This window comes from Nesoenas mayeri, assembly GCF_963082525.1.
Source record: "Nesoenas mayeri genome assembly, chromosome: 4".
Lineage (NCBI taxonomy): Eukaryota > Metazoa > Chordata > Aves > Columbiformes > Columbidae > Nesoenas > Nesoenas mayeri.
In genome coordinates, this window is record NC_137540.1 from 5,445,169 (window position 1) to 5,457,936 (window position 12,768).

Sequence of the window (12,768 nt, forward strand, 5' to 3'; positions counted from 1 at the left end):
ATGATTAGTTTTTTAATATCTAAAGTGTGTAAATCCAAGCAAGCTGGACAACATGAATTTTCAAAGTGAGTGTGCTTTGGAAATACAATTGTGACTGATGCTGGTGTCCCTTTTTTGTTTGCATCACAAATATTGCAGCAAAAAACTTACTGCTGGGAAACCTGGAAATAGGGATTCCAGAGCCTGTGTTACAGAGTACTCATAACAGGCAGGTTTGATATTTGTAAATGTAACCATTTGCTTTGGGAGATCTGATTCCACTTGTAATCCAATGTGCATGTTTCTGTATCACAGAGAGGAGAGAGGCAATTCAATTAACCAATAACAGCATACCATGTGATATATGGACCCATCTGAAACAACTTGAATTTAAATACCCACAGCAACTGCTCATGGACTGATAATTATTTTTGACTCTACCCAACAAATCATTTTGAATTATGAACATAGAACTACTTGAATCTGCTCATGAACAAGATGACTTAAATGGAGCTAAACACATTATTTGATACAATGAACTCACGCAACATTTGTAAACAGTGGTTTCTCCTAAGCAGGATTTCCTGCATCTTTTATAGCAATATATGGAGATATTCATTAGCAAACTACAGATAGTAATTTGGACTCTAAATGCAAAGCTCATTTTGAACTAGATGAAGCAGTAGAGCAGATTTAAATTTCTACCTGAGCTGAGGCAACTTCAAAAGTCTTGAAATAAATGCAACAGGAACAAGTGTTTCTATAAACTCTGTAGTTTCTGCAGAGAACAGCCTGAAAGGTTCTGAAATTTATGTCTGTGAAATAGAAGGTTCTTGTTTACTGCTGCAAAAGAAATTCACTGGTATTAAAGGGGAAACATCCACATCCAAAACATACCTGAATGTTTTTATCTGGATTAAAAAAAGATGACTTCTCAAACTTGTTTTGCTCTCCTTTTCTATACTAGTTCCTGTTGTATGTTACTTTTGAAAATGCCTATTAGTCTTGGTGAATTACCTTCCTCAGTGGACACATTAAGTTACCAGATGTAACCATGCTGCAAATAACTCATGGCTGTGTGCCTCCTAACCTTGACAATAAGATGGAAGGGAGATGATCAAGGGATTCCAGTCAAACAGCTGCAGACTGCAATCTACTGCGTGCATCTTGTATGAGTACCCTGAGCATACTCGGAGTTCAATTTTATTTTGAACGCCATGCTTTTATATGGAAGAATTGAGAAAAAGGTATTATAAATCTCTCTTGAATGATTTTCAAAGATTTGTGTTTACATGTAATCAAGTTTAGCTTTTTGTCACTCTGTTTAAGTTTTTTTAAAAGTTTAGCCAATGTAAAGGGAATGATGGAGAAAACTGATGCTGGACATGATTCTCTCGAGATACAAAAGTTAAACCTGTCTTATACCAAGGGAACCTCACTGCAAAATTGTAGTTCAGAGAGTAATGAAGTCTTTTCATTGGATAAACATTTTAGAGGCAGACCCCAATACGAGCCTGGGCTGAAGTATTGGGAGGAGGACTCACGTTTCAGAAGATCTTTCCTGATGCTGTTGAATTGTAGGTATTTGAGGGTTTTGTTATGCCCCTCTCAATTAGAACCTACCTCTGTGTATGTCTGTTTTCCTTAACTCACCTCTCAGCTTGTTGGCACAAGCTGAGCATGACTTGATTTCCTCTGCCTTCAGTGAGATGTGTCAGGAGGCCTATGATGAACTTTAGAGTGACCAGGACATTTATCAAAAATGTTTTTGCAGAAATGGTCCTTCAAATGCAGCCTGCTGTCAGTCACAGCTTTTGCTGTGCTACTTGTTTTAACTGTGTAACCCTTCATGTTTTTTGAGGCTGAGGCAGAGATGGATTTGTACCAAGCATCATTGTAGTGTTTTGTTAAGGCAATGCTGTGATTAAGAACACAGATTTCTTCATTTGTTGTACAAGAATAAACTGTAACTGTAGAGGAGAACTGCAGGAATGCTGAGGTGTTTTTGACACCTCTATCCCACCAAAATATAGTGAGATTATAAATGGATTACTTGTCCAGGAGCTCATATCCTAAAACACTTAGTAAAGTGGAATGTTTCACTAGTTAAAGACAGATATGAGGAAGTCACCATTACTTCCTCAATATTTGTCACCCAAGAATGATAAAATTTATATGAGGATGATGTTTTCTACATTTGTGATGCTGTATTTTTATATACAGCTTTTTAAGATTTATACTTTACATTTAAAAACAATAAATTAATCTCACTACAACCATATTGTTAAAACTTATGTATTGATGTTTATCAACACTGCTTTTGTAATAGCTGTAGTTAGAAAAGACAGTTTATTTAACAGCTATACATTTTCTGTCTGTATGTTCCTCAAAAGTTGTACATGGCCATACAGAGGACTTCACAGGATGTTTTTCTAATATATCACCATCAAATTAATATGCCTAGGTTCATTTTTCATGTATGTGGCTATCCTGAATCTTCTCAGCAGAGTTGTTAAACACCTGTGAAGATTTAAAATTCTTAAAAAAAGAGTATTTCAGGGGAAGAACAGAAAAATATTTTTATAGGCATTGCATGACACTTTCTGGATTACTATGCACTTTGTTTTTTAAAGGAAAAGTGAGAGTACAACTATGACATGAAGGAAAATAGAGCTGTTTTTTCAGAAATGCAGATTGTTGAGAAGCATGAATGGGCATTTAAAAGGAAAGCCATCAATGAACAGAGCTCTTTGCTGCAGTGGGTAGGAAGAGTGTGAATCTGGAATTGTGATACGTTCTTATCAGAGTACAATAGCCTATGACCAGGTTCTTCAGCTATTCCACACATAGAAAGTTTAATATCAAATACCAGATTTACTTCTTTGAGCATATTTGACCTTACACATGAGTTTGATTTAGCAGAGTGATACAGCAATGCACTGAAATCACAATAAAAATACAAATTACACTTAGCAGAATATAGCAATTGATTATACAGCTGAATCACAATACAAACGTAATTCTTATTACCAGTCTCTTATGATGTGCTTACTGTCATGATGCTGGCATCCCCAGTTGCTAGGAAGGAATGTGGGCTAAAGCCTGCTCAAGCCTTTCTCTTTACACATTTTCATCTGTTAACTGCTCAGCTTTGGTACTAATTTGGCTTGAGCCATGTACACACTCCCCTGTGCTGGTCTGGCTACCTTAGGAAGACATTCACACTCTTGCCTAAGTTTTGATTAACTGTTTGGGTACAAACATTCACACAACCAGGCTGCCCTCTGCACCCTTTTGCATTAAGTTCAGCTTTCCTTGCAACAGTGATCGTCAGTGGATTTTGACTGAATTGTGTAGGAAAGTGTCTGTGTAATAATTCCTAACACATTTTCAGATGCAGACAGAGGAGTATTTTTACGTGCATCCATGCATCTAGCTATGGAAAATTTAGGAAAATAGTCCAAATATATATATTTTTTTCCTGGTGAAGTTGTTTCATAGTGAAACATGTTACTGTATCTTCCACAGAGAAGGGTTCATTGCTGCAGTGGTATTTGTCCTTACATGTGAATCTCCAGTTTAAACTTTCTGACCTGACCTTTCTAAAGTCAATCACAAAGCTCCTGTTAGGAGCTTACTCTTAGCACTAAGATACAAAGCTATAGGACATTCATCTAAGCAATATATCCTCCTGAAAGTAAGTGTTCCATTGGAGACTGATGCTCAGTAATATAGAAACTTCAGTATAATTTAACTTAGTCTTTTAGAGATTTTCTCCTTTAAAAAAACGAAAACAACAAACATTTTTCATATGCGTTTGAAAAAATGTACCATTGCAAGCAGAGCTGTGCTTCATTCATGTGAACTTCATTTCATCTATCTGGGAGTAGGGCTAAATTGTAAACCAATTGAATTGACTTGGGGCTCATTAGGTCTTCATTATAAAGAAATTTTTTAATTAGGTCTTATGTAACTTTGTTACTGTAGAATTAATACATGTAATAGAAAACATGGTACAGTTCGCCTTCAGTAAGTAAAGGAGCCTGTTACATTTCAGTAAGTGAAACATAGATGCCACAGGTCAGACACAGCTAAAACAATATTTTTTTATGCTATTGGCTTATTTTAGGTAATCCCTACAAACATTGCCATGTATAAGGTGTGACTGCTTTCGTACTGATTCATACATATGTTGTCAAGTTCCTTTTTCTCTTCAACGCAAAGAAGCGATGTGTAAAAGTCTCACAATATTTATAGCTAGGGTTTGGCAGTGGAATTACGTTTGCTTTCTTGTGGTATGGATATCTAGTCCCAAAGTAGGAGAGCATTGTCCAGTGCTGCCCTTCTAGCAACTGTCACCATCAAATGCTTAGGAATAATCATCTACTGATGTGTGCAGTGAACTGATGAGACTTGAGGCTGTGGAGACGGTCTTGGAATTCCTCCGTGAACAGCCATTGGAACTTGTCTCCCTTGGGGCTGCTCTTTTCTTACGGCTGGCATGGGTGTTGTCTCCATCATTAGCATCGAACACCACTGTCATGCTGGACTCCATTCTGGACACAGCATATAGGCTGCTTTGACGGGTGGGATGAAACCTGGCTGTCTGAAGCTCTAGCTCATCATAGCTGGACACCTCAATGAAGGGGCACCAGCGGAAAGCTCGCTTGAAGCCAGCTCGGAACCTGAGAGGAAAGATGCTTGGTTAAAGCTTGTGCTTGCGAGAGCCAGCCACAGGCCTTCGTCTGAAATATACACCAGGGCTGTCAAACTCGCTTTCACCAGGAGCCACGTCAGCCTCATGGTTGCCTTCAAAGGGCTGAATGTAATTTTAAGACCATATAAGTGCAACTACTCCTACATTTATACAGCCCTGAAATTACATTTGTCCCTTAGAAGGCAACCGCGACGCTGATGTGACCCCTGGTGAAAATGAGTTTGACACCCCTGACACTATACCATGTTGACAGGACACTGACTTGGCTGATTATCTTGCACCTAATTCTGCTTGTGGTGAAGCCAGTGGGAGTTTGCTTGTCTGAAGTCTGCGTAGGGTAAGAAACGTAGTGCTAACATCTCGTTTTGGTTTCCAATTTTCTAGTTATTTGCCCTGCATTTTATTATTGGTATTTTCCTGACACTCAGTTTGCCCATGCCTAAATAAACAGACATCAGCTTTCATAGCACTGTCTTCACACAAGTTGTTTTGATTTCACATATGATGGAATCTGCACCTGTATTTTTATGTTCTCTCAGTGAGAAACTTTGTAGCATTCTTTTCTCTAAAATACCACCCCAGCTTCCACATTCCAATATCTCTTCTGTGTTTGACTGTCTAACAGAGATGTTTACATGGGAATGATGTAATGACTAATGTTTGGATAATGTATCTGGGAAATAATTTGTAATAATTACAGTAGATGCTAGGAAGTTGAAAACTGAATGTGAACAATGGACAAATGGGAATTTAGAGGCTTTAGTGCATTAGTGCTTATAGTATTCACACAATGTTCTTTTATTTCAAATCAGAGGCATAGACTTACTATAAAAACTCTAGTTACTTTTTGTGTGTGTGCGTTTCCAGAATGGGTGTTAAATATATTAGAAAAGCAATTATCTGTATATTTATGTTTCAACAATCATGTGTGGTGTTTGTGCCTGTAGGCTTTTTGGAGCAATGGTTCAGCTACCACAGTGACGATTACAAATAGAAATTTAGATTAAGTTTCCTGTGAAATTTGACTGATCTCGCAGGAATAACTTTCTTTCCTTCTCAGTTTGTTTGCCACAGGCTGTCCCATGCTGACATACCAGCAGGAAGCTTGCTATTCAGCTTTTCTCTCTTTAGTTGCAGGCCACATTATGAAAAAATATTGAAGGAAACTTTGGAAGTGGATTTAGTGAAGGAATCTGTAAAACCTAAACAACTTTAGACTGTATTATTTTTTGTCTCACCTTCTCTTTTTCATTCAGGGCATGTTTTTTGTTTGACTTGAAATAATGTTCTTTTTATCTGGCTACGTAAGATTCTAATTAGCCTGGAAGATGAGGCTGGGGATAAGTGCTATGACTGTGATATAGATCTAACAGAGGTGACATTACTGCATGAATTGATCTGACTCCCAGCAACATTCTGCATTTTCATACTGCATGAGAAGGAAGCAGAAGTTTCAACTTCTTGATTGCAATATGGAACTTTATTGTATGAAAACATTCAGCAATATTTCATTCTTGCATTAAATTCTGAAAAAGGTGATCTTTAGTGTGGCTCAAAGTTATGAAATTTTTGTTGATTTTTATTCTTTAATGCAGATGTTTACTTTTGCAGTGTATAAACGTCAACATCAGCCACATCAGAGAGATGAATTTTTTATGAATAATGTCTTTTGTAACTCTGCCATAAAAAGTTTTTGAAGAAAATGGCAAAGTTTTGGGGGTTTTATGGTAGTAATTGAGAATATATGAGGCTCGGTTCTTCCTCACCTTTGATTTTGCAGACACTGGAGACCCAGTGAAATCTGGTTTCTGTTGAAATTAATGGGAACTTTGCCATTTGAGTTAGGATTTCATTCTTGCTTACTAAAACTTTCTCTCTTCTTTGAACAGTTGTAAACAATCAAAAGGGGCAGGGGCTGTGTGAAGTCAGGCATTACCTTGACATTTTAAAAGAATTTGAATGTTAAGTATCATAAGCTATCCTCATGAAAGAGGCAGACTCCAGTGCTTTTACACCCATAAAAACTCAGCAGGATTTGGTCACTTCATTAGACTTCGCTTGACATGTATTGCATGATCTTTGCTGGGTTTTCTAAATACTTAACAAAATTGGTATGAATCTTGTCAGCAATTAAATTTGATGCTGGCTGCTCATTCAAAAGTGATTTCAAATAATATTTATAATTACTTATTCAGGACTGATTCATACTGACTTTGTGAACTGATTTGTTGTTCTTGGTGGCCCTTATCCAGTAATTCTAGAAGGAATATTGAAAAATAGGATGGGCAGGATGATATTTGTTTAGATCCTGGTCCTACAAGCTGTAGTGAAACACATGAGTTCATTCTGCAGTCCAGTAGTCTCAAATTGGTAAATATCCATAAAATCTCACCAAACTCAACAAGTGCAGTGCCTTTGAAATTCAGAGCACAAAGCGTTGCTCTCAAACAGTACTGTAATTTATTAGTGAGTAATGAGAATATAAATATTTGTTTTGTAAGCCTGTTACAGACCTCAGTAGAAATCTAATGGTGAGGTATCAAATACACAGTAAATCACATTTTATATTATATCCTTTCAGTGCTGCGAAACCAATTTGTGGCTACAAATAGTGAACATGTATATTGCACTGTGAGTCACTAATGACCGTCTTTACTTCTTTATTTTAATGTTTTGCAAGCCAAAAAATATTACATTGCTATAGATTTTAAATTTTGCATATGGAAATGGGAAGTGTTGGTTTGTGAATACTGATTTTTGGTCTGAAATTTTAAGTAGACTAAAGTATTTGATTCATTTCAACTACAAACTAAAGGAAGTTTGTTTCCCTCCCACCCCGCCCCCCATCTGAAAACTATTAAAGTGAAAATTCTTTGTCTTTTATCCCATTTAAACAATTTATATTCTCATTGACGTCATGCATACCAACAGTTTCATAACTCTTACCTCTTATTGAGACAGCAGTAGATAATGGGATTGTACATTGTAGAGCTCATGGCAAGCCAAAAGCTGGCCAGATAGATTTGCTGAATGTATTTCCACCGATTTAATTGTTGATAGATCCCCGTAACTATGAAGTAAATGTGGTAGGGCAGCCAGCAGATGGCAAATGTCAGCACAACCACAATCATCATTTTTACCACCTGTAAGAGGAAAGTAGTAATACTGGTTTATAATATACATTAGTCTTTTTTTATTTGGACTAGCATTTCTACATCTGTTAATTTTCTTGCATTTGATTATTAAAGTTTGTAAAAGCAAAGATTAATATGCTTTTATATAATTTTCCTTTTGATCAGAAATTTTTCTGTGTGCCTCATCGTGGAATAAGATTACAGGTTGTTTTATTTGGACATCTCATTTTGGCCTTTATCTGACACTGGGATCTTTTTCTGTTATGGTCTGCAAGTATAGTGCTGGTCTCCAGCTATCAGATGTGATTTGAGTAAACACTAGGTTGAAGGAAATGAGCAAGTGCAGTATCCTGTTTAATTTCAGAGGCTAACAACTTCCTTGGCTGGTGATCATTATTTGTTGTTTTCTGTAGGCATCGTAACGTCTGTTAGCTACCACAGTTTCCATCGAGCACAAATGATGAGGAGCTCTGGTTTGTGCTGAAACTCAAGAGAAAAGTTGTGAGTCACGTAGAATTTTCACTCCTGCCTTTTGCTCCTCAGCAATGCCAAATGGTAGCCCAGCTACCGTTTTCAAGACAATATGTCACAAGTTTATACAGCAGATTTTCTTTTTGCAGGTGAAATGAAAGCAGACATGATAGATCTGTGCTGGGAGATCTGTTGTTCATTTGTACTGTGAATATTGAGGAATCACAGGGATTGTGGTCAACAGTTCCTTTCATTTCTCTTTACAAGGTGCATTTCCTACTATCTGTAGTTTTGACAGGAAAAAAGAGCTAAATTTTCCCGTACCTATGTGTCTTAGGTTAATATTTTCATAATTTAATAAATTTTTCAGCTAACATAATTAAATAATTTGACATATAAGTACTATGGTGTTGACCTTAACTCATATTACATTTTCTGTGAGAAACATAAAGCAAATTTTCATTTAGTATCTGGCACCAGTTTATAACCTTTCCTGCTGGCTGGGACTACAATGTACAAGATTTTCTTAGGAGCATATTTACTGTTACTGACACATATACTGATCACCTCTTAAAGATACAACAGGGACATCTGTCCACACATACAACATTATTAGTATTTGGTTCTTCTAAAGCACTTTTCATCAGTTAACTGTAAACCAGTGCAGAAGGAAGATCAGTATTATAAGGGAAGACAATATACCAGAACATAGTATCATTTTCACCTTTAGTAAGTGTACATCTGTATATCTATATCTAGGCATGTATATGGGACTGTATGAGAGATGATTTTTGGTGCAGGGAAGAGGTTGTGACTGTATGTGGACAGGTATTTCTGGACTAAATTATATATCTGAAATGATGCCATAGAAATACGTTATCAAATCACAGTTTATCATGAAAGAACATGTCTTTTCTACTCTTTTGGACATAACTTCCACCATTCCGCTGCTGGGCATTCACACCTGTGCCTTGCACACACTGTGTAGATAGAAGACTTTTTACCAGAATACTCTCTGTCTGTTGACCTACAGGTGCACTTTGCTTGTTGCTGTGTTTTCAGATCTGCCAGGAATAATAAGTATTACTTCAACACCATTCAGGATTTCTGTAATTTTCAGAGTACTTGAGAATCTAATTACTTGCCTTGATATTTAATTAGTAAGTCTTGCAGTAGCAGCTGTGCATATGAAATTTTTCCTAGAATTATTTATCATTGGGATACCATAGGTACTAAATGAAAGGATTGGAAGTCTGATTTTTGTCTCCAGATTTTCAAAGCGTTATCTGGAAAATCCATATTTATACTGAACATTTCATCCATACAGAACTGAAACAGTGGAGATTTCGGTTGAACACTGTGTCGCTCATGCCTCAGAGCTGCTAGAGATCACGGTAAGAATGCAGGTTGCCAGTTGGGCATACTTAATTGTGTTAACAGCACTTTTGAAAGAAAGCTGTTTGTTTTTTTTTCTGACATCCAAATTGACTGTGTTCTATCAAAGGGCAAAGCAAGCAGTGCTTCAGGAGTCTACTTCGAGGTCTCCTAAAGCAAATTAACCTTCACAGCCTGTACAAATAATGGCTTTTTTATCTCAACTGCTGCACTCAAACATTAACACAAAATGAATTAAGTTTTGGTTAAACCCATGTGTAATATTCAGGTTTTATTCCCAAAATAACTATTTACAGTATGACCCAAAGAAAATGCTCAACTAAAAAAATTTTATCACAAATTCAGGCAACTAGATTCTTATTTCAAAAACAAAACACTCATCTTTAAAAACAGCAAACTCATCACAAAATTTTCTTCTTGCCGTTTCTGTCTGGAAACCCATGATTAAATAGCAAGTCATCATCATCATGAAAGCAGAAATTTCTGGAATAAACAGTTATACTAGACTAGCAAAAGATGATTTTACATGGCCATTAGTGTTCGATTTAATTTGTGAAGAAACAAGTCACTGAAATGGCAGACTGAAGCATAATATGTTCTTAATCATTCAGGTTTGCAGCTGTTTTTCATAAATAGCAACAATTACCTCTTATAAAAATGGGAAGTATCATTTTCCTCTCAGGTAAAGCTGTTTCAGTCTGAGTTTCACTGAAGGCAATGGTAATCCATTGATACATGCATGGTTAGGGGGAGGCATGAGGTTTCCTTGTTAATGTGTAAAGTATTTCTGGAACAAATATGTGCTAATTTTTCCAGCCAAAAGGGATGTTTAAGAAAAGTCAAGGTTGAGTTGTCATTCTTTTGAGTATTTAAGTAGTACAATTCACTCCTTGACATGTTACTTAAGAAGACTAGTGAGATGTTGCAAGTCTGTGTGGCATAAAATTGTCTGAAATGCAGGCCAGTTACTCTTGAATTTGAAGTCAGCCACAGAAGTTATAAGAGGAATTGAAGAGCACTGTTATGTCTTGTTTCATCAGCTAAGAATGAGTATGTTTTTGCAGAAATGGAGGAAAAAAAGAATAAGAATGAGCTGAAAAGGAAGGAGATTATTTCTCACTTTCCTTTCCTCTTTCAGAGACAGGCACGCACGGTGTGCAAGGCCATCCCTTACAGTTTATGGCTGCAGTTCTTGTCCATCCCCTTGGTCTTTCCAGTGTTAAGTTTCATTTCTTATTGATATCAATAACTGTGAACACAAACTGCCTTCAGGGTCTATAAACCCAGGGCACCTTGATTTTACTTGGTATAAATCCTGATGGATGAATGCCAGTGAACTGTTAAGCTCAATTAGGGCACAGGGAAAATAAGTGAAACAGGTCAAGTATGAATTTGCCACAAAAGCCCGATGGTGTTTTCCTAGTACACTGTGATGTTTTACTGAAAAAATCTCTAATGACATTTTACAGGTACAACTGCAGAGTAGAAAAGAGAGTCTAACTTTTTTTTTAGTACTTTGTTTCTTTTTATTATGCCTATTCCGGCTTTCTTTGGTGATATTACCATTTTTCAATTGCTTTCTTCTCTTTTTTGTGTTGCATAGTATTAATTAATAAGGTTTGCTCTTACGCGTTAGGAAACATTTCTAAAGCAAGCAAACTACAAATATACTGAATTCAGTTGTACTGGATGTCAAGCTCTGTTTCTGCTACCATTTCACTGTGGAGCTTTCCAAAATGTGTGACTGCATGAACATCACCAACCGGTGCCCAAGTGGCGTCATTTTCCCCTGGTGTTCTGCTCAGTCTCCCTTTGTGTTTTGGGGGCAGCATGGCCAGAGGAAAGGGGTGTATTTCTGTTCATTTGTTAAAAAGAGTTTTACTGAGTCTTTTGGTTGTGCAACCTTTAGGCAAGTCTTGAGGCTAGATTTGGGATATGATGGAAAATCGAAGTCAATGTGTTCTGCTGATATTGATGTACTTCTGCCTATGTCTAAGAAAAACTATGGCTATAAAAATAGCTAATTATGTGCTTTTGAATCTTGCCTCTTCCTTTAAGTCCTTCCTCTCTGAGTAAGAAACGTTCTTTCATTAATGAAAGGTATATAATGAGAAAAAATGTATTTGAAAGAACAAAACAGCCATAACTTCATTGGAATTGAAGTTAGCAAGTTTGCTTTTCTTGTGAAATATTTGAAGCAGTACAAGTGAAAAGGAACTAACAGATTCTGCTACACTTTCAAAGAGCAGCAAATATAGGGGTTTTGTTCTTTCTGTTTCTATTTTGCATGAAAAATAGCTAGAAAAATGAGTCTGATTTAGATATAGTATTGAGAATAGCTCTTGAAAGATTAGGAATAAAATACACTTTTCTGTGAGACTCAGTCGATGCTAGGTGGCTATAGCAATTTGCATTGCAAAATATGGATTTGCCATCAATACCTAAGACTTGGGCTGGGGAATAATTTCCTTTTAAATCTGCTCTGCAGCTCCTTATTGCCTTTCTAACTCATCTTTGATATTGATGCTTCTACAAGGTCAGGAATTAGACATCTGATTCCATTTGCACCAATATCACACTTTATAACTTCATTAGTTTCAGAACGTTTACTCCTAGGTGTTATGCAGATGTAAATGAGAAGCGGAGCAAATACTTTAAGAACCCATACAGTGTAAGAATGTTTTAGTTTACTCATGGATGTTATTGTCCATGTGAACACGACTTTAACACAGTTCACAGATAATATCTGAACTCACAATGTGTTTTTCTGCTCTGTGCTCTTTTGGAAGAATGAAAATATCAAACTAACATTGCAAAAAGCATATATCCCATTTTTGATGCAATCAGTAAAACCAGGAAATGAGTAATGACATAAAGGTGTTTACAGCAGGTTTAGAATGTTGTAGTACAGAAACTTTTAAAGCATGAAGTACTTAAGTTAAAGGATTAAATTTGTTATGTGAAGGTATCAATAGACATAACACAGATACACCTCTGTGTGTAGGTGGTGATTTTCACCTGTTTCTAAAAAGCACATTTGGAATATTGTAGATTCTCTGCAGTTTGGCACAG

The 12,768-nt window shown here is 36.5% G+C and overlaps 1 protein-coding gene across 1 annotated transcript in view; it reads right to left on the reverse strand.

Annotated features, from left to right (window-relative positions):
- Positions 1 to 4,348: 4,348 nt before the first annotated feature.
- The window catches only part of TACR3 (tachykinin receptor 3), a gene marked incomplete at both ends in the record, with an annotated part of 29,671 nt that continues 21,251 nt past the window's right edge, over positions 4,349 to 12,768 (reverse strand). Inside the window, 2 exons of the mRNA XM_080343787.1 lie at positions 4,349 to 4,664; positions 7,643 to 7,839. Of these exons, the coding sequence (XP_080199913.1) occupies positions 4,349 to 4,664; positions 7,643 to 7,839 (513 nt within the window). The remainder of the gene's footprint in view (positions 4,665 to 7,642; positions 7,840 to 12,768) is intronic.